The sequence below is a fragment of the Trichoderma ghanense genome, assembly GCF_004382785.1.
Source record: "Trichoderma ghanense strain CCMA-1212 chromosome Unknown scaffold_0, whole genome shotgun sequence".
NCBI classification, from domain to species: Eukaryota; Fungi; Ascomycota; class Sordariomycetes; order Hypocreales; family Hypocreaceae; genus Trichoderma; species Trichoderma ghanense.
This window is the reverse complement of record NW_027395663.1, coordinates 3292787-3309735: the sequence shown is the minus strand read 5'-3', so window position 1 is coordinate 3309735 and position 16949 is coordinate 3292787. Positions and strand designations below refer to the sequence as shown.

The following is a 16949-nucleotide window of genomic DNA, read 5'->3' as shown; positions in this document are numbered from 1 at the left end:
CGCGAAGCCTCCTGGAGATCTCCCGCTTTACAGCCGGACTGATCACCCAGATCGCCGTCCTAGCACGAGGCGGTCTGTGTTGCTTCAATTTAATCCAAACTCTTTGTCTAACAATCGACCTTGCAAGCTCGTCTCACATAGGATGCTATGCCCGGTTTCCCAAGTGCAATTCATTTACAGATACCCCGACATGGACTTATGCATACGACTATTCAAGGTCACGTCACAAGATAGCAATGTAGACAATTTTAACGATTTTGAATTGCTATTCCCGAGTCTCGACTCAAAGCAAGAGAGGGGATGTCACACGTTCTCCCTACTGCGTGACCTTGTCCTTGTCCGCATGGATTTCCTCCGCAACACCGGCAACAGCACTCCTTTCCCCGTTGGCCAATTCCGCGGCCCTCATGATGCCCATAAAAATGATACAACGCCTTGGGAGAATAAAACAGCACAGCGCCTTGCTAAGAGAAAAGGAAAGAGAGGGGTAATATACATGTAGGGGTACAAAGTCCGTCATCATGAGGGCTGGTGTTGCGTGTGGGCGACGTCGTTTCCCATGGCGGCGGTCCATTCAGTCCGGCACACCGCTCGGTTTCGCCCATTTGTTTTTTTTTTTTTTCTTCTGTTGGTACACGTCGGTTTTGTTACAGGGCCGCGGCCTGTCTCTGGCGCTCCTGGCGGAGCTTCTCCAGGACGCCAATGACGCCGCCGTTGCGCAGCCGCTCGAGGACGAGCCGCATGCCGTCGCGGCTCTTGCTGAGCTGGTCAATGGTCTTGGTGGAGGCGAGGCTCTCGATGCTGCGCTGGATGCCCTTTGCGCCGAGCCCGCCGAGGAACCCGGGCAGCCAGCCGCTGCTCTCCTGGGCCTGGCCAATCTTGCCTCTGATCTTGTCGCCGAGCCGGGACCTGAACATGACGCTCGAGTTGACGTCGGTCTCGTTCCTGGCCACGGCCTCGGCGGAGCTGGGGACCTTGAAGTGCTGCTTCTCCACGACGGAGAGCACGCCGGTGAAGTTGAGGTTGCGGCTCTCCGTCTTCATCCAGCCTTCTTTGATGTCCACGACGCTGGTCTCGAGAATGTACGAGGCCTTCTCGCTGGAGTTGCCACCCGAGACGCTGGCGGGCAGCAGCTTGTAGACTGCGCTGGGCATGCGGCTCTTCTTGAGGTGGATCCGCGTCGTGTAGAGGCGCTGGGTCTCCGGGTCGACATGGCTGGAGATGGTGTCGGTGCTGAGGACGTGGGCGGCGAAGGGGTTGAGCTGAGGGGACGAGTAGCGGAGGAAGTAGGCGAGGGTGACGGTCGGGAAGGGGTGCGAGTAGGTGTGGTTGGTGGAGTGCGTGAGGACCATGGTGGATGTTGTTACAGAGTGGCAATTGAAAGAGAAGAGAAGAGAAGAAATCGGTATCGAATGGCTGGCGGAAACTCCAGAGGCTCAGCGGTTCAGGACGTCAGATTGATGCTTGGAACAATAAAAACAAGGCTTTTTTCTGTCGGCTCTCCCTGGGTGTCCGTCAAAGTGCCTGCTAAGCCGGCATCCGCATGTTCCGCGCAAGTCCGCAGAGGAGGCAATCGTTGATACGAGGAAGAAGAAAAGAAGAGAAGAAATCAATGCGCAGCAACAGGACGCGATCATAAGGCGATCCAAGGCCTCTGGCGAGAGGGGAGAGGAAATCGACTGACGGCGACGGGCAGTGGCACGAGCATCGACTTTTTTGCCGGCTTGGGCCTTCTGGGAAGCCGGCCGGCGGCGGGGCTGGTGATTGGCCACCGGTGAGGGGAAGCGTGGCATGGCCTGAATCCGGGGTTGCAGCTGCACGTGACCCGCCAGCCGTCGACGTGAGCTTGACCCTGAGCTCGACGCAACTCAACTGCTATTTACAAGTACACTAACAATACTACAGCGATAGTACTACAGCAATACTACCCCGCAAACACGCACAGCCTCGCCTTGCCTTGCTTGTTTGGTGGCTTTTGGCATATGATGATGACAGGTCGCATTGGTCACACACAGGCGTCGGATAAAGTGGCAAACAGCCAATTGGCAACGGCCTCAACTGCTCTGGACGGCCAATCAGAAAAAGCCATCGCGCTGCAGCAGCCTGTTTGCTAACCGCATGTCGGATGCTACGCTAGTTGTCTTCCCTTGCCTCCATCGGCAACGGACAACTCACACCACACCATCCACCACCGTCTCGTTTGTATGCGCCATCTCGTAATTACAGTACAGGCATCTTTCCGCATTAACAACCAAAGAGAAACCCCAAAACAGAACACATGCGTCGGCGAGTCATCATGTCTATATCCGACTAACTCCAGACCCCCCACGTCAGCGACCCCAGCATCAGGTTACATCAAAAACTCTTCGCCCGCAAAGTGTCTCAGAACCACCCAGCCCTCGTCAAACGTCTTCTTCTCATAACGTACAATGATGGCCGCGTGCGTGTGTCGATCATTCTGAATCCAGACCGGATACTTCCTCCACTTGAGCGAATTCAGCGACCGAATCATCTCGAACTGGCACGGTGCCAGGGCCAGCGTGGGCTGTGTCGGGATCGAGAGCCGCCTCTCCCGAGCCATTGTGCTTCTGTCTTCGGCATTCATGCCCGTCTCTTCATCCTCGTCCTCGTCCGCCAGGTACTCCTGGTTCTGCGAGCTGTTCAGTGCCTCGTAGGCGTGCTCGACCTCTTCGCGAAGCTCCTTGATTAGGATCGGCACCCTGTACTCGGCGACGTCGATGCCTGCCATGCCGCCCTCATGCAGCCGGATGCGCTTCGTGCTCCGTATGGTTTGGAAAACAGAATTGATAAGGTAGGCCACTACGCCGATAGGCACCAAGACCGACACCGTAATCATGAACGGGATGCCCCTCATCCATCGGATGCCCGTCTCGGTAAGCGATGACAACGTGACTGGCGCGGGAATCTTGGGTCGGGGAGAAAAGGGATGCGCCGCATCCAACAGGACGCCTTCCACATCTTGTTTCAGATAGTTGACCTTGATCCGGTCAATGTCCTTGTATGGGTCCGTCTTTTCTATGCAAGTCGTGTAATAAACGGCGCTTCGGTCGTTGACGATGTTGCTGTATAACGTATGCCTTCTAAACTTTTGCAGCCCCAGCATGAAGATGGACTGGGGATCGGCCATGACGGAGAGCAGGGGTCGGCCGGTATCGCGAAACTTGTCGATGATGAACAGTTGGCTGCCCGACATGGACAGCGTCCGCGCGCCTAGAACATTCCACATGTGGTTGTGCCATCCCTTCAGGGGCGTCCGCACGCCGAGGTGCGGCGTAGCAAAGGTCGCAAAGTTCTGCTCTCGGGCATCAGCCATTGATGATTCTTGCGTTGGCCAGGAGTACTAATAGAAGCGTGTGTGCTTACCACGCACTCGACCGAGTCCAGGATGCCCTTTGCGTACAGCAGACCGACCGCGTACCGCGACACCAGGCCGCCGAGAGAGTAGCCCACGACGCTCAGCTTCTTGATCTTGCCGCCATTGTTCTCAATCATCCGCAGCTCCTCTATGATCTCGGCGCAGACGCGCTCGCCGCCGAGCTCGATGCCGTCATAGGTGAAGCTGCCGCTGTTTCGCTTGGCCAGGAGGAGGTAGAGTTCGTCGGGCGAGTGCTGGGCTCGTAGGGTCTTTGCGATGTTGTTCATGTGGTTCGGGTTGCCCCATAGCTTGTCACCACCCGTCACGTTAGCTCGATGACGCGCGCAACACAGATAAGGCAGACGTCTGGCATCATCAACTCACTCCGTGCACCAGGACGCAGAGGTGGTCCGCCTTGGTGCTCCCGCCGGCGAAGTCCATCCTGAAAGCTCTGCCGAGGAGTCGCGACCCGGCCAGGCGAGCAGACATTGGCTGCGGGAGAGGCAAAATCCAAGACTCGTCGGCGAAAGGGGGGGCAGCGGAGGGTCCCTTTATCTACTGGTTTACATGGGGAGGCGCATTACGTAGGTTGGGAAAAATGGATCGCGGAGATGGTGCACGTTTTTTTGTTGGTGTTGGGCGCCCGATTGAGTAAAAAGCGTAATCTACAGCCAATCTATTTCCGCACAGGAGGCAGGCCGCGTGTGCCTGCTAAATGAAGGGCGGATGGCAAAGTCCGCCTGAGGAATTGGATGGTGGAAGGATTGATTGCTATTACTAGTAGGTCTCTTTTGCTTATCAGGAGGCCGTCGCAGGTGGATGGCTGGGTTGCCTGGATTTGACGGCATGTGGTGCTACTTTACGCGTGGATACTGTAATGCTCGACACCTCAAAGTTGTGTCTTGCGTAGATAACTGCAAGATTAGCTGCGCCTTTGCATGGTGTTTGATGTCGCAAGCTTGGGAACAGGCAACTTGTCCTACAATCGTCAAAACGCATTCTGCTTTCAAGTCAAACGGCTGTCGACAAGTGATGATAGCGGAGGAATGTCCCAGCCGCGTCACAAGCAACAGCGGGCACTTTCTACGCGGTTGTTTGGGAAGAAGTGGACATGTGACGAAGTGTGTCCTGAAACCCAGCCGAAAAGTCGCCATCAACGCACCGCTTGCCAGCCACCTTGTAACAGCTTGTAACACCAAAACTAAAAGCCGCCATTCCAATCAACGCCTCCCACATCCTCCTGGTCATTTGTCTTCATTGCCTTGAAGAGACGGCAACTCTCCATGGGACTCCTCAGCGGTTCTGCTTCCATGCTTCATGCCAGGCTTCGGGCTCCATCCGCCGCCCCATCCCGGCTGTTTAGCGCCCTCAGTGGCTCCCTGATGCCTGTGGCTCGGCAGCCTCACGCCTAAACACCGGCCGCGGCGCCCCCCTGACACGCCCCCTGCAGCGCCGGCAAGGCTTCCAAGGTTGCATAATATCGACGCCTCGTGTATCCAGCCATTGATGCCTCAAGTCATCAAAAACAATCCGAACCCGAAACCCAGCTCTATCAAACAACATCCTTTGCTCAACCCGTCACTTGGCCATCTGCTCCCAAAGAGGAACGAGCACACAATCACGCAAATAGCAATACCCATGACTTGCACCTAGTACGACCACAGCAGAACCCCTCCGCCTCCATCTCGCCTCTCACTTTACCCCCTCGAGGCTCTCACCTCACGCAGGCTCATGATGAGCCTCTCCCTCAAGCACATTCCCTGCCCGGCAGGCAACAGATGCACCGCCTTCCAGTGCATCTTCGGGCACGAAAAGGACAAGGCCAAAGTCGACCAAGGCAGCATTGGCGACTTGACACAGGATGGGCGCCTGTCGCAACCAGATCAGCCTCGCCCAAGCAAGCGCATAAAGGTCGACAACGCAAGCGATCCTCCTCCATCGCAAACCCAGGCTGGTGTAGCCTCAGAGAAGCAATTCGAGGAACCAAAGAAGCAAACTGCGATGTTGCAGAGCGCCACGCGTCCCATTTCTCCGCCTCCGATAAGGAGAAAGTCTACGGCTTCAAGTCAAACTGCAAATCCAAGCACAGCATCCTCCCCAGCTATAAAGAGCCGGCAGCCGGCCGTCAAGCCCAGCAGTCCTTCTGCCTCAAAGACAGCTGCACCGGCGAAACCAAAGAAGGCTGAGTCGCTCAACCCTCGACTGCTCAAGAGCTCACCAGCCAGCCATGAGATTCGCCTGAAGCTCCTTCGGCTTGTTCACCAGGAGTTCAAGCGCCTCAATGACGAATTGAAAAAGACTGTCAAGGACCAAGAGAAGAAGCTCCTTCTCTCAGACCAGGATCTCATTAGTCGAGCCCTCGATGAGGAGCAAGCATGCGCCATTGAAAAGCCGGCCGTGTACTCCAATGTGATGAAGAACAAGGTCATGCAATATAAGCGCATGACCACGGCTCAGTGGAGAGAAAGCAGGACCAAAGAGACACAAGACGCTCAACAGAAGCTTCGTAAAGACGACATGTTCGACGGAGAGCCCAGAAAGATTGAGACTGGCCTCACCCACGCGCAGGAAGTGCAGTTGTTGAGGCGAATACTCACGCCGCTCGACAATCTGGTAAACCATGGCTATGTCCCTGCCGTTCCGACTCTGGAACAGATCAAATCTGCTCAGGAGGGGCTAGAAGCCTCAAAGGGATGGGAAAAGTGCGACCGCTGCCAGCAACGGTTCCAGGTCTTCCCCGGGCGCAGAGAGGAGGATGGCGCCTTGACAACAGGAGGACCATGCAAGTTCCACTGGGGCAAGACCTACGTCCCAGACAAGTTGCCCGGAGACAAAACCCGAGTGCCCAAACGATACCACTGCTGCGGCCAGGAAGTGGGTGAATCGGCTGGCTGCTTCACCCACGACCACCACGTCTTCAAAGCGACCGACGCGAAGCGACTGGCGGCCGTCCTCAACTTTGCAGAGACGCCCGAGAACCCCCTTGCGCCGACCGATAGGGCGGTCTGCTTCGACTGCGAAATGTGCTACACCGTTTACGGGCTCGAACTGGTACGCCTGACTGCCACCTCGTGGCCTACGGGAGAAGACCTGCTGGACGTCCTGGTCCAGCCGCTGGGCGAAATCCTGGATCTCAACTCCCGCTTTTCCGGCGTCTGGCCCGAGGATCTCGCTTCAGCCGAGCCCTGGTCCGTCAACGACGATCTCACGCCCTCTAAGCAAGGCGAAGAGGGGAGCGAAGACGGCGAGCTGAAGCCTAAGAAGAAGAAGCTCAAGATCGTGTCCTCCCCCGAGGTCGCCCGGGACCTGCTCTTCTCACTGATAGCGCCGTCGACGCCCCTCATCGGCCACGGCCTGGAAAACGACCTCAACGCCGTCCGCGTCGTGCACCCGACCGTCGTCGACTCCGTCCTGCTGTACCCGCACAAGATGGGCCTGCCGTACCGCTTCGGCCTGAAGCGGCTCATGAGCGTCCACATGAACCGCAAGATCCAGCAGGACACGGGGCCCAAGATGCTGGGGCACGACTCTGGCGAGGATGCGAGGGCGGCGGGGGAGCTGGTCCGGTTGAGGGTTATGGATGTGTGGAACGACATGAAGAGGAAGGGCTGGCGGGTTGTGGAGGGCGAGATTGCGCCTCCTGAGGGGGAGAAGGGGGGTTTGACGGAGGCGTTTATCGAGAGCGGTCAGTGAATTTCATGGGATGAGTTGAGAATACCCCCTATTTTGGGAATGGGTGTCGATGGCATCGGATACCTTGCTTCCATGTTTACGCAGGCTTTGATTTACGTAGCTCAACCATAATTTTGCAGAGTCAAGGTTTTACAATACACGCACCAAGCAGGCAGTAGGAGAGCATCTTGCTTTATTTCTCTCTTTTACACAAGGCTTCTTTGGCCTCTCATAGCTAAAAGTACAATTGATTGTCGTCGTGATCGGGATTTCCTCTTCCTTCCCGTATCCCAGCAATGAGCGGGGTGTTGTTGTTCATGCTTCTTCATCTTTCCATTACTCCCACGGCTGTCTCCGCACTTAGACCCTGCCTACAGACAGCAGATACTGACTGCCACCGCCTCCCTTGCCTCCCGACGGCAGATACGCCACGTTGGGGTTCGCCGACAAGGCCTGCGCAATCTCGCGGCTGGCCTCAATCTTCCTGATCTGGACGAGCCCGTCACCGGCCTTGGCAATGGCCTTGCTGATGGTCTCTGCGCTCTCGGCCTCGCCCTCTGCGCGGATGACGCTGGCCTGGCGCTCCTGCTCGGCCTTTTCGACAATGAAGCGCGCGCGCTCGGCGTCCTGCTGGGCAATCTGCTTCTGCTCGACGGCCTTTGTGAACTCGCGGCCAAACGTCATGTGCGTGATGGAGACGTCCTCGAGGGCAATGTTGAACTCGGCGGCGCGGCGGGTCAGGTCGCTGCGGATGCGCTGGGAGACGGCCTCGCGCTGGGTGATGAGCTCGGCGGCGTCGAACTGGGCGACGATGGCCTTGAGGACTTCGTTGCCGATGGAGGGGAGGACTCGCTCATCGTAGTCTGCGCCGAGGTTCTACGTCATACATCGTCAGTCCATATGTGTACACCCCTCAACCGTGTTGAGCTATAGAAGAAGAGCAAAGAGCCGAAGAGAGTGTAGGTACCTGGTAAATCTTTGGCAGGGCCTTGACGTCTGGCCGGTGCAGGACTCGCAGCGTCAGGCTGACCATCTGAAGATCCTTGCTGCCGGTCGTCGTGGCGATGTTTCTGGGCTTGGTGCGCACGTCAAAGATGATGCTGCGCTGCAGCCAGGGGACGAGAAAGTGCGTTCCCTCGTTGACGACGTCCTCCTTGACTCCGGACAGCCTGTCGAAGATGACGGCCCTCGTGCCGCCGCGCACGTCGTAGATGGACTGTGAGAGGAGGAATGCGCCGGCCGAGGCCGGGATGGCCATGCGGTACATGAGGTTGAGCGTTCGCGCGAAGGCTGCCATGGTGGGGTGATTCTCTCGTAGGTGTTTTCGATTGTATCCCTGCGAGACCGAGGCGGCGGCTGTTTCTGTGGTTGAAGAACCGCCTGTTGCGATAGCTGCTGCTTGGATGATGAAGCTCGACCTGCCTGTAACTCGAACCTTGTCCCGCACTTGCTAGAAGGTTGCTCTGATTTTCCGGACAGCGCGCTAATCCCCTTTGGGCAAGCTCGGCAGGACCCGCGAAGATGCCTCTGCCTTTTCACCAATTCCGACTCATTCCACCTCTTCTTCCCTCTCTCTCCGGCCTCGAAACGAAACGGAAATCGCAACACCTCGACGAAATCCCTGTTAAAATCAGAGACCATGAGACCTACTCAGGTGCTTCAGGGCGGCGGTGCTCCCAACCCCAAGGTCGGCCAGTAGGTTGCGCTCTTAAACTCCCGGGCAGACGGAAATCGTACCATTAAATTTGCGGCTTTTCTACGGGATGCGAAAGTCGACTTCGATGGGGATGATGCGGCGTCTGCGTGATGGTGACCAAGGAAGTGATGACGATGCTAATGTGTTATTTTCTTTTCGGATAGGTGGCTCGGCGACTGGGGCCAGTTTGGTGAGTTTGCTCGAATTCCCGAACGATACACGATGGACGACACGTGAAAGAGACGGAAGACAACGGGATGATGGCGCACGAGGGACTACGACAGATGAATGGATCGTTTAGGAAGACAGAGGCAATTGGAGAAAGAGAGTCGCATGCGGCAAGGAACAGCAATTGGTTGAGGCATTGCGGTCAAGGGACACTGAGGACGAACCACGACATCGAAGGACATTGCAGGAGTCGACTCGCGTGCTAACTCATGATCTGCAGGTGGTGCCAAGCAGAAGGGCGTCGTCACCTTTGGACTCTCCGCCAACCGACAGAACCCCTTTGCCGGTGCCGCTCACGATGCCATCTTCAACACCTTCCGCCGCACCAAGTCTCAGATCTTCTACTGGCTCCCCCCTATGCTGGCCGGCTACTACCTGCTGAACTGGGCTACCGAGAGGTATGACGGAATGGTTTCTATGAGGAACTGCTGGGTGTGATGCTAATCCGGGATGATAGGAACCACTACCTCAACTCCAAGGCTGGCCGTGCTGAGTTTGCCGACGAGGAGGAGTAAAATGGTGCATGGCTTGTTGGAAAATGAATGTCCGGGGGACAGTGTATATCAGCGTCTAGACTGGAGAAAATAGAACGGTTGACTCCATGAATCTGGCGGCTTCATTGCTTCAGACTCGATTCTGCTGATATTATGATTTGACTATGGCAGGGAAGAGCGTTTGAGAGACGTCACTTGTGATCTTCGCTCGAACTCCACGATACGGCCTATCAGCTGGGACATTCAGCCTTCAAGTTGTGTGGCATTTACTCTCTAGATGTTTCTTTGCTTCTCGAGCATGGACACCCGCGAGCTATGCATTCGGTCATCCAAATCTTGGCCATCATGATAGGCCAATGCACCGTCACGTGACCCAATTGAGCCGGAGAAGAACATGCTCGGCGTCGGCAGTACAAAGCGCCGAAGACTTTAAAGCGGGCCCCTTCACCGAGAAAAATAGATCAGTTTATCAGGAAATTTTTTGAAGCGCCTCAACCGTGGGAGGACGAGCGACAGATCAAAACCGCGGCCAAGTTGCGCAAGTCGTCCAATTGGTGCATCCAACCGATTTTTGAGTCTGTTTGCATCATTAAAGTATTCCTTATACTTTGAATCTCTCAAAACAGCCCTCTACACCCTCATTTCTTTATCATTCAATCTCTTATAATTCCACATCTCGTCGCATAAAAAAAAAAAAAAAAAAACCACACACAATAGCAGCCATGGCCTCCGAACGCCCCGAAAAGAAGGACAAGAAGGAGAAGAAGGAGAAGCGAAGCGACGACGCCGGCGTGGCCAAGTCCAAGAAGGACAAGAAGGAAAAGAAGGACAAGAAGGACAAGCTCGCCTCCGTGCTGGACGAGAAGCTCCAGCAGGACGTTGCCGCGCAGGCTTCCGCAAAGGCCTCCGAGGAGGCGGCGTCCGACATGGACGAGGACAGCAAGCAGGCCGAGCTTCCTCTCGAGAGAAAGGTGGTGCCGTTTGCGGTGCCGCTGGCGGATGACAAGGGCCAGAAGAAGATTTGCAAGACGATCCGAAAAGGTGCGTTTCCACACTCTCTCTCCCTCTTTTTGTTTCAAGCCTCTTGTCGGACAATTTTTTTTTTTTTTTTTTTACTGACGTTTCGTCGAAAACAGCTGCCAAGAACGGCACCCTCAAGCGCGGCGTCAAGGAAGTCGTCAAGACGCTCCGAAAGTCCGCCCCCAGCGCCCCCGGCTACACCTCGTTCCCCGGCGTCGTCGTCATCGCCGGCGACATCTCCCCCATGGACGTCATCTCCCACCTGCCCGTGCTGTGCGAGGACCACAACGTGCCTTTCATCTTCGTCACGTCGCGCGCCGAGCTGGGCGCCGCGGCCAAGACCAAGCGGCCCACCAGCGTCGTCATGATCATGGAGAAGGCCGAGGGCAAGAAGAAGCCTGCCAAGGAGGCCGACAAGGACGACGAGGAGGACAGCGGCGAGGCGTACAGCGAGAGCTACGCTTCGCTCGTCAAGCTCGTGCAGAAGGAGACTGGCAAGCAGGCGTTCTGGACAAAGGGTGAATCCAAGGCGTGAAGAACATGAAAAAGGTGGGAGGCGGGTTGTGCGGGAATCGACCTTGGTCGTCAAGGACTGATGGGGGAGTGATGATGGATGGTGATGCAAAGTAATCTGGGTGTACATTAATCATACCAGAGGGGATTGATTGTCTTGCAGCGAGACTGCTGGGGCAACGGCGGCGTTCAGGTATATAAAGTACTGCATTGATCAATGGAATCATTTCTTTTCTTACAAACACGCCTGGTTGGTCCACGAAATCATTTTTTGTATCGTCTTTCGTCACAGGGCACGAAGCTTTATATGTTCCGAACTGAATTGACTACTAGGTTGATGTTATACACTAATCACCATCGGGCTGCGATGGCGTGACATGATCATGAGTTTCCATTAACTCCTCCCGACACCAGACTCATCGAGAATTATGCGTTTAGGCAAAGGGGTTGGTCCTGGTTCCCCACCAGTTGAGAACCAAGGACAGGCCGACGGTCTCTAGCAGCTTGGCAGCCAGGTTGACGCCGACGGTGTCCAGGGGCCTCTTTTCGCTGAAGATTTGCGTGAGGAACTAGAAAAGACGGGCATTAGCATCACACACACACGCCATTGACGACTAATTACAGTGCTCGAACGAAGGGGGAGGAAAAGAACATACCGTAGGAGCAGAGGTAGCGGCAAAGATGAGAGCACCGACGTACGCAGCGCCCTTGTGGCTCAGGGTGCCGGTGGCGTTGAGCAGGGCTCCCACGCCGTAGCTCTGCAGGGCGGAGCCGACAAACGAGGTGCCCCAGGCGACGGCGGCGCCGCTGGCCTCGCGGGAGCGGATGAACTCCTCCTTGGTGTTGGAGGCCTTTGCGCGCTGGTAGGTCTGGCCGAAGACGGGGGCGAGGACGACAAGGTCGACGCCGTGGTTGAAGAAGGTGCCGAGGGCGATGGCGGAGGGCTTGACCGCGGGGAAGTCTGTGTTTATTGAATTGGATTAGTATGGTGTGTGATTCTGATGATTTTGCGGTGGTGGTTGTTATGGTTTGAGTGTGGCGAATAGAGTCAAGGGCATGGTGAAAGGTGAAGTCGAGGGTGAGACTGAGATTGAGGGTGAGAATGAAGAGTCAAGGACTCACATTGGAGAGACATTGTGATGGATGCTATTCGATGTGGTGAAGCTTCAAGAGGATGGTGAAGAGATTCAGATGGTGATGGTGATGGTGATGGAAATGTCGCCGTTCAAGTTACAATGATGTTCGTAGCAAGTCTGCCAGTCAAAGAAGTATACAACAAAGAATGTCTTTCAACCGGCAAGCACCTTCTCAGCTATTTGTACTCTGCTGCTGCCCCCTTTACATCATCAAGCAAGCCACAACAAACTACTTCTCTTTCCCAAACCCACGATCGATTACGTCTTTGGCGCCCCTCACCCCCAGGATGGTATTACAGCAACATAGCCAAGGTTACTAGTAGCTTTGCTTTTGCCGCAAAAGCTGTCTTCTACTTGTTTGCTTGGGTATTTCTCCTCCGCTTTTTGGGGCGGGTTGATTTGGGTCCTAGCGAAAGCATTTCGTCACCGTGATGATGATGTCACCACTACGCTCGCCAGGTTCTGAGCTTGTGCTACCGTATGCTGGACTATAACGCCCGGATGAGGAAATTCATTTTTTCCATCTTTGGGAGCTCCGAATTGAGTGAGAAAGTTGGTCTGAGGGCTCCACTGACTTATGGGCTTGATTGAGTCAATTTGACGAACTTGATCTAATATTCAATCGTTTCAAAGAAGCATCCGGAATCCATCATTTGTGGTTCTCCTAACAAAGCTCAGCTGTACTGTAACATCCTAGGTTCTATCGGCAGTTGTCAGCGTCGTTGCCTTGCTGGCCTGGAGACCTTGGCCGGGGTGGCATTATGTAATGATGCGGCTATTCTCGCTAGTATTTTGTTAGCCCTGCTTCGACAGTTGCATCTGTTCGGACATGGTCATGTAAGGTATGTTACTGCATGCGTCTTCTTAGCCAACCTGGGACCCTGTCGTAAGGATTGTCTGCAGGGCGAGATTGATCTACATGAGCTGGGCTAGACGATCTTTCTTCCTGCTTCCGTACCTTGTGTAAACCATGACCTCGGCCTAGGCCATCCACAACGACGGCTTACTGTACCTGCCACTCAGTAACAGGACCGCAACCTCCAATTCTCACGATCGAACGTCTCAAGCTTCGTTCCTAATTGGAAACGCCACATGCTGACCTCACCGTATCTCGTAAAACGAAAATTTGAGAGAAAAAAACAGTCAATGCGCATACAACAAGAAGTTCATCAAGTCAAAAAAAAGTCATCCGATTTCGCTCCCACCAACAATCTTCGAGCAAAGTCACCACTGCACTTGCATTCCGAATCGCTCCACTGCGGGGATCCGTCGATGGATGTTTGTTTCTGCGGACTTCAAGGCGTGGGGCGTGTCTTTCAGCTCTGTTGACGACATTTTTTCAGCTCCTCTGGTGATGCAGTTTGTGCACTCAAGAGATGTGTGATACTGATATGCACGACAAGACAACATGAGGATGTGATTTCTGGGGAAAAGAAACTCAATTGGCAGTGCCCGTATCGGCTCGAATAGACGTCCAACTACCACTGTTGGAAGCATCCGCCCTCATCGAACCGTGCGTCATTCGTCAGCCCCGACTAAGCGTATCAAAAGTTCAAAAGATGATGTCCGCTTCTTCATCGCTGCCCCTGAGAAAATGCTTGTGATGTTCATGCCAGGCCTCAGAATAGGCATATGAAGAATGAAGGCAGGAAGAAACCAGAAAACTCCCATGTCGTCTTTTCCTCGTTATATCCGTACGGTCAGCTCGCTCTTGTTCACATCTTGGAAAGTCATCCACCATGCAACCCCATGGGCTCCTTTCACGCTTCGTCACTCATTGTCATCTCGCCGCAACAAAGACTGCCAATTGTCTTTCTTGCCCAGTTTTGCATTATGTGGTGTAGAAAAGCTGAGAAAATGGAAAACGAAACGCACAAAGAAACAAATACAAATCTTTACCCATGTGAATTTCCCATGAACCTTTCTATGCTTGGAGATGGCCATACTCGCCGCTGCGTAACCCCAGTAAGGCTCTAACGTCGTGGACGTACTGGAGACCCTCCAGCAGAGGTACTAAATGCATCAAGTCGCCGTCTGTCGGGTCGTTGATCCAGCCTTGGATCGGTATGGCGTTATCTGATGCAGTGTTAGCCATGTTACACGCTCGGATATCCCGTCGACAACGCACCTTCATGGAACAAATAGCTCAGCGGGCTATTGTCCAGAATCATCACTTTACTCAGATCCGGCTCCACGGCGCTCAAGTCTTTGATGTACGCTCCCTGTCGATATGTGCAGTGCTGGCGGTAGTATCTCGCCGAGAAAAACTTCCTCTCCGTCTCGAGCCAGTCAATCACCGGGTCGGCGTACTCCTGGACCGACGCCGTAAAAATGACCAGATTGAACCACTTGCACACCCTGCGCAGAAACTCGTCGCAATAGGGCCGCTTGTTGACCCAGTACAGAATGGGGTGCTGCGCTGCGCTGCTCTGTCCGCTCATTCCCAACGTCGCCGTGTTGAGCTGGACCTCAATCATGTGGCCGCTGTTCATCCGTCCTCCCTTTGACATGCTGTGGATCAGCGTCTCGTCGAGATCCAGTATGAGCGTCTTCTGCTGCTTCCTCGTAGGCTCAAGAAGATTCAGGTACGATGGCTGCCGCCGGGGAATCAGGGGCCGTGGTGGCGCGGGTGTCTTCGGGTACTTGGTTAGGGCGGCAATCGGAGAGGTTGGGGATTTGAGTTGCGCAGAGAGATCGCTCCGGCTGAGGTCGCCCTTCCCGTGGGAAGCGGTGGACTGCGACTTTCTATGCTTCCGCTGCTCCTCGTCATTGAGCTTGATCCGTATGGAGCGCCGCGCCGCGCCCGCCTCGTCGCTGGGTTGGGCTGATTTGGAGCGAGTATGCCGACCCTTGGCGGCGTGAGGCTCGTCTTCGGACTCGGATGATACGCCAGACGAAGAGGTGCTCGAGGAATGGAACGTTTTCGACGGCACCCCGAGATGCCGCGAGTTGCGGCCCGTCTTATTCGGCCGCTCGGCAGAGCCATACAGCTTGTCCGTGCCCAAGTCTCCGCCATGGAAGCCAAACAGCTTCTTCAGCTGCGTCATGGGCGCAAACTTGCCAAAGTCGTCGTAGAAGCAGGCCAGCAGGTAGTAGCCCGGCGCGGTCAGCGCGGCCAGCAGCCAGCGGATGCTGCTGACGAAGCTGGACGCGATCCCCCGGGGCAGCACATGCCACCAACTCGAGCGCTTGCCGTCGGGCTTGGACTCGCAGAAGAGCGGCGTCTCCTCGGTGGCAAAGGCGGCCTCGTCATCGTCGCGGTCTTGGTCGTTGTATCGCTTCTCGGTGGAGGAGCCCTCAGCTGCGGAGAGCTGGGCCTCGCGTCCATCCGCCTTGTCGTCGGGCACGTCGAGCGCCTTCTCGTCGTCGAGGCCGGCGGCGATGCTGTTGGATCGGGAGTGGGTGGGACTCGGCGGCGGCGACACGCGCGCGGTGATGATGTTGAGCGAGTTCATGTTGAGCAGGGAGAGCAATCCATGGGGCATTGGCGGCGGCTCCGGGAAACGAGAAATGAGGCGCTCGGGATGCGCAGCGGCGGGAGCGAAAAGGGAGCGTCGCGGCAGATGCCGAGGCCGTTCGAGGCCGCTTCCGGCTCTCTGGGGATTTTGCTGCCAATGGCCCTGCGACGCGCTCCAGGGGGGTTAAAATGAGCCTCCGCAGGGCGCGCGGGAAACGACTGTCATGAGTGAGTCGCTTCCAAGGGGGGGGAGGAGAGAGGAGGTGAGAGAAGGAGGCGGATGGGCGACAAGGCGGAACGTCAGACGAGATGCGATGGTAGAAAAAAGGGCAGAAAGACAGAAATGACGCTACGTGAGAGGCCACGGAAAATGGCTGGAGGTTGCTAGAAAGGCTTGAGGCGATCTTTGGGGGGAAACTTGTGCTTAATGAAACCACCAGAAGCCGTCACTTTTTGGCAGCTAACATGTACTTTGGTCAACCTCGACTTCGGCCCAGAAGCGTTGAGGCCAGAAAATCCCCCCCAAGCAAATCGGGTCAGGTCGTCATCAAGTCAATGGCTAGCGCTCGGCTCAGGCAGGCCAGGTAGCATCGAATAGCGGGCCAAGGCCGCTGGGAGGTCAGATGCCGCCCCCCCGCTAGGGCGGGTTTTTGGGGGGGTTGCAGGTGGTTTGCAGCGGAATCAGCAGGGCTTGTTGGGGGAGCCCTACAACAAAGAGCGTGGTCCAATGCGCTGCTCTGCTTGGAGAGTTGATGATGCTTGGAGAGGGACGGAATCCGGTTCCGGGTTTGAATGCCGAGGGTATTGTTGATGTTGCAGTTGAATATGGTATGCAGTTGAGAGGAGGGTTTTTTTGTGTAGATGCTGATAGTAATGGGGGTAGCGTCTTCATTGGGAGACCCCCCAGCCAAGGTACTGTCTAGATGGCTGATATCCGAATACTACAGTAGTAAGAGACGGACATCCATGGAATCTTCAACAGTGACCCAAAGATGCAACACAGAGCATGTGCATTCAGATATCGGGGCAAAAAGCCTCTCTGCTGCGCTAGGCGTGCATCCTACATTAGTGCACAGCGGGCTGCATTAACCCCGAGTGTGTGTATGTACGAAATTCCAGAGCCTCGCGGGTTGAGTCACGATCTCGAGCACCTTCTTTTTGCGCCCACAAACCAACCCAGACCCAACCCAAGCCAAACCACACCAAACCAACACCGAACCCCGCCCACCTCACCACACCTGATCCGGAATTCTCAGAGACGGAGACACGAGCATCAAAACTTGCCAGCATCACCGTCGCAGCTGTCACTCGTGCTTCAAGCTCCCTCTATCGAACCAGCGCGGAGCCTCTCTCTCTC

General features: G+C 55.5%; 8 protein-coding genes across 8 annotated transcripts; 3 read left to right on the top strand and 5 right to left on the bottom strand.

Annotated features, from left to right (window-relative positions):
- Positions 1 to 647: 647 nt before the first annotated feature.
- Positions 648 to 1352, bottom strand: CCMA1212_001143 (Protein UPS1; the record flags this gene model as incomplete). The annotated part of the gene is made up of 1 exon (XM_073698577.1): positions 648 to 1352. The coding sequence occupies one exon, from the start codon at positions 1350 to 1352 to the stop codon at positions 648 to 650; it is 705 nt and encodes a 234-aa protein (XP_073563923.1).
- Positions 1353 to 2350: 998 nt separating this feature from the next.
- On the bottom strand, positions 2351 to 3817 carry CCMA1212_001142 (Putative lipase; the record flags this gene model as incomplete). The annotated part of the gene is made up of 3 exons (XM_073698576.1): positions 2351 to 3313; positions 3385 to 3645; positions 3761 to 3817. 3 exons carry the CDS (start codon positions 3815 to 3817, stop codon positions 2351 to 2353), a joined length of 1281 nt encoding a protein of 426 aa, XP_073563922.1.
- A 1293-nt stretch (positions 3818 to 5110) lies between these two features.
- On the top strand, positions 5111 to 7069 carry CCMA1212_001141 (RNA exonuclease 3; the record flags this gene model as incomplete). The annotated part of the gene is made up of 1 exon (XM_073698575.1): positions 5111 to 7069. One exon carries the CDS (start codon positions 5111 to 5113, stop codon positions 7067 to 7069), a length of 1959 nt encoding a protein of 652 aa, XP_073563925.1.
- Positions 7070 to 7408: 339 nt separating this feature from the next.
- CCMA1212_001140 (Prohibitin-1) lies at positions 7409 to 8345 on the bottom strand (the record flags this gene model as incomplete). Its single annotated transcript, XM_073698574.1, has 2 exons — positions 7409 to 7924; positions 8016 to 8345. The coding sequence occupies 2 exons, from the start codon at positions 8343 to 8345 to the stop codon at positions 7409 to 7411; spliced, it is 846 nt and encodes a 281-aa protein (XP_073563924.1).
- A 493-nt stretch (positions 8346 to 8838) lies between these two features.
- CCMA1212_001139 (uncharacterized protein) lies at positions 8839 to 9487 on the top strand (the record flags this gene model as incomplete). The annotated part of the gene is made up of 3 exons (XM_073698573.1): positions 8839 to 8845; positions 9193 to 9370; positions 9430 to 9487. 3 exons carry the CDS (start codon positions 8839 to 8841, stop codon positions 9485 to 9487), a joined length of 243 nt encoding a protein of 80 aa, XP_073562974.1.
- A 701-nt stretch (positions 9488 to 10188) lies between these two features.
- On the top strand, positions 10189 to 11021 carry CCMA1212_001138 (H/ACA ribonucleoprotein complex subunit 2; the record flags this gene model as incomplete). The annotated part of the gene is made up of 2 exons (XM_073698572.1): positions 10189 to 10507; positions 10603 to 11021. 2 exons carry the CDS (start codon positions 10189 to 10191, stop codon positions 11019 to 11021), a joined length of 738 nt encoding a protein of 245 aa, XP_073562975.1.
- Positions 11022 to 11433: 412 nt separating this feature from the next.
- CCMA1212_001137 (uncharacterized protein) lies at positions 11434 to 12134 on the bottom strand (the record flags this gene model as incomplete). The annotated part of the gene is made up of 3 exons (XM_073698571.1): positions 11434 to 11568; positions 11656 to 11960; positions 12122 to 12134. The coding sequence occupies 3 exons, from the start codon at positions 12132 to 12134 to the stop codon at positions 11434 to 11436; spliced, it is 453 nt and encodes a 150-aa protein (XP_073563074.1).
- A 1925-nt stretch (positions 12135 to 14059) lies between these two features.
- On the bottom strand, positions 14060 to 15590 carry CCMA1212_001136 (Nuclear envelope morphology protein 1; the record flags this gene model as incomplete). Its single annotated transcript, XM_073698570.1, has 2 exons — positions 14060 to 14211; positions 14264 to 15590. 2 exons carry the CDS (start codon positions 15588 to 15590, stop codon positions 14060 to 14062), a joined length of 1479 nt encoding a protein of 492 aa, XP_073563075.1.
- Between the last annotated feature and the right edge of the window lie 1359 nt (positions 15591 to 16949).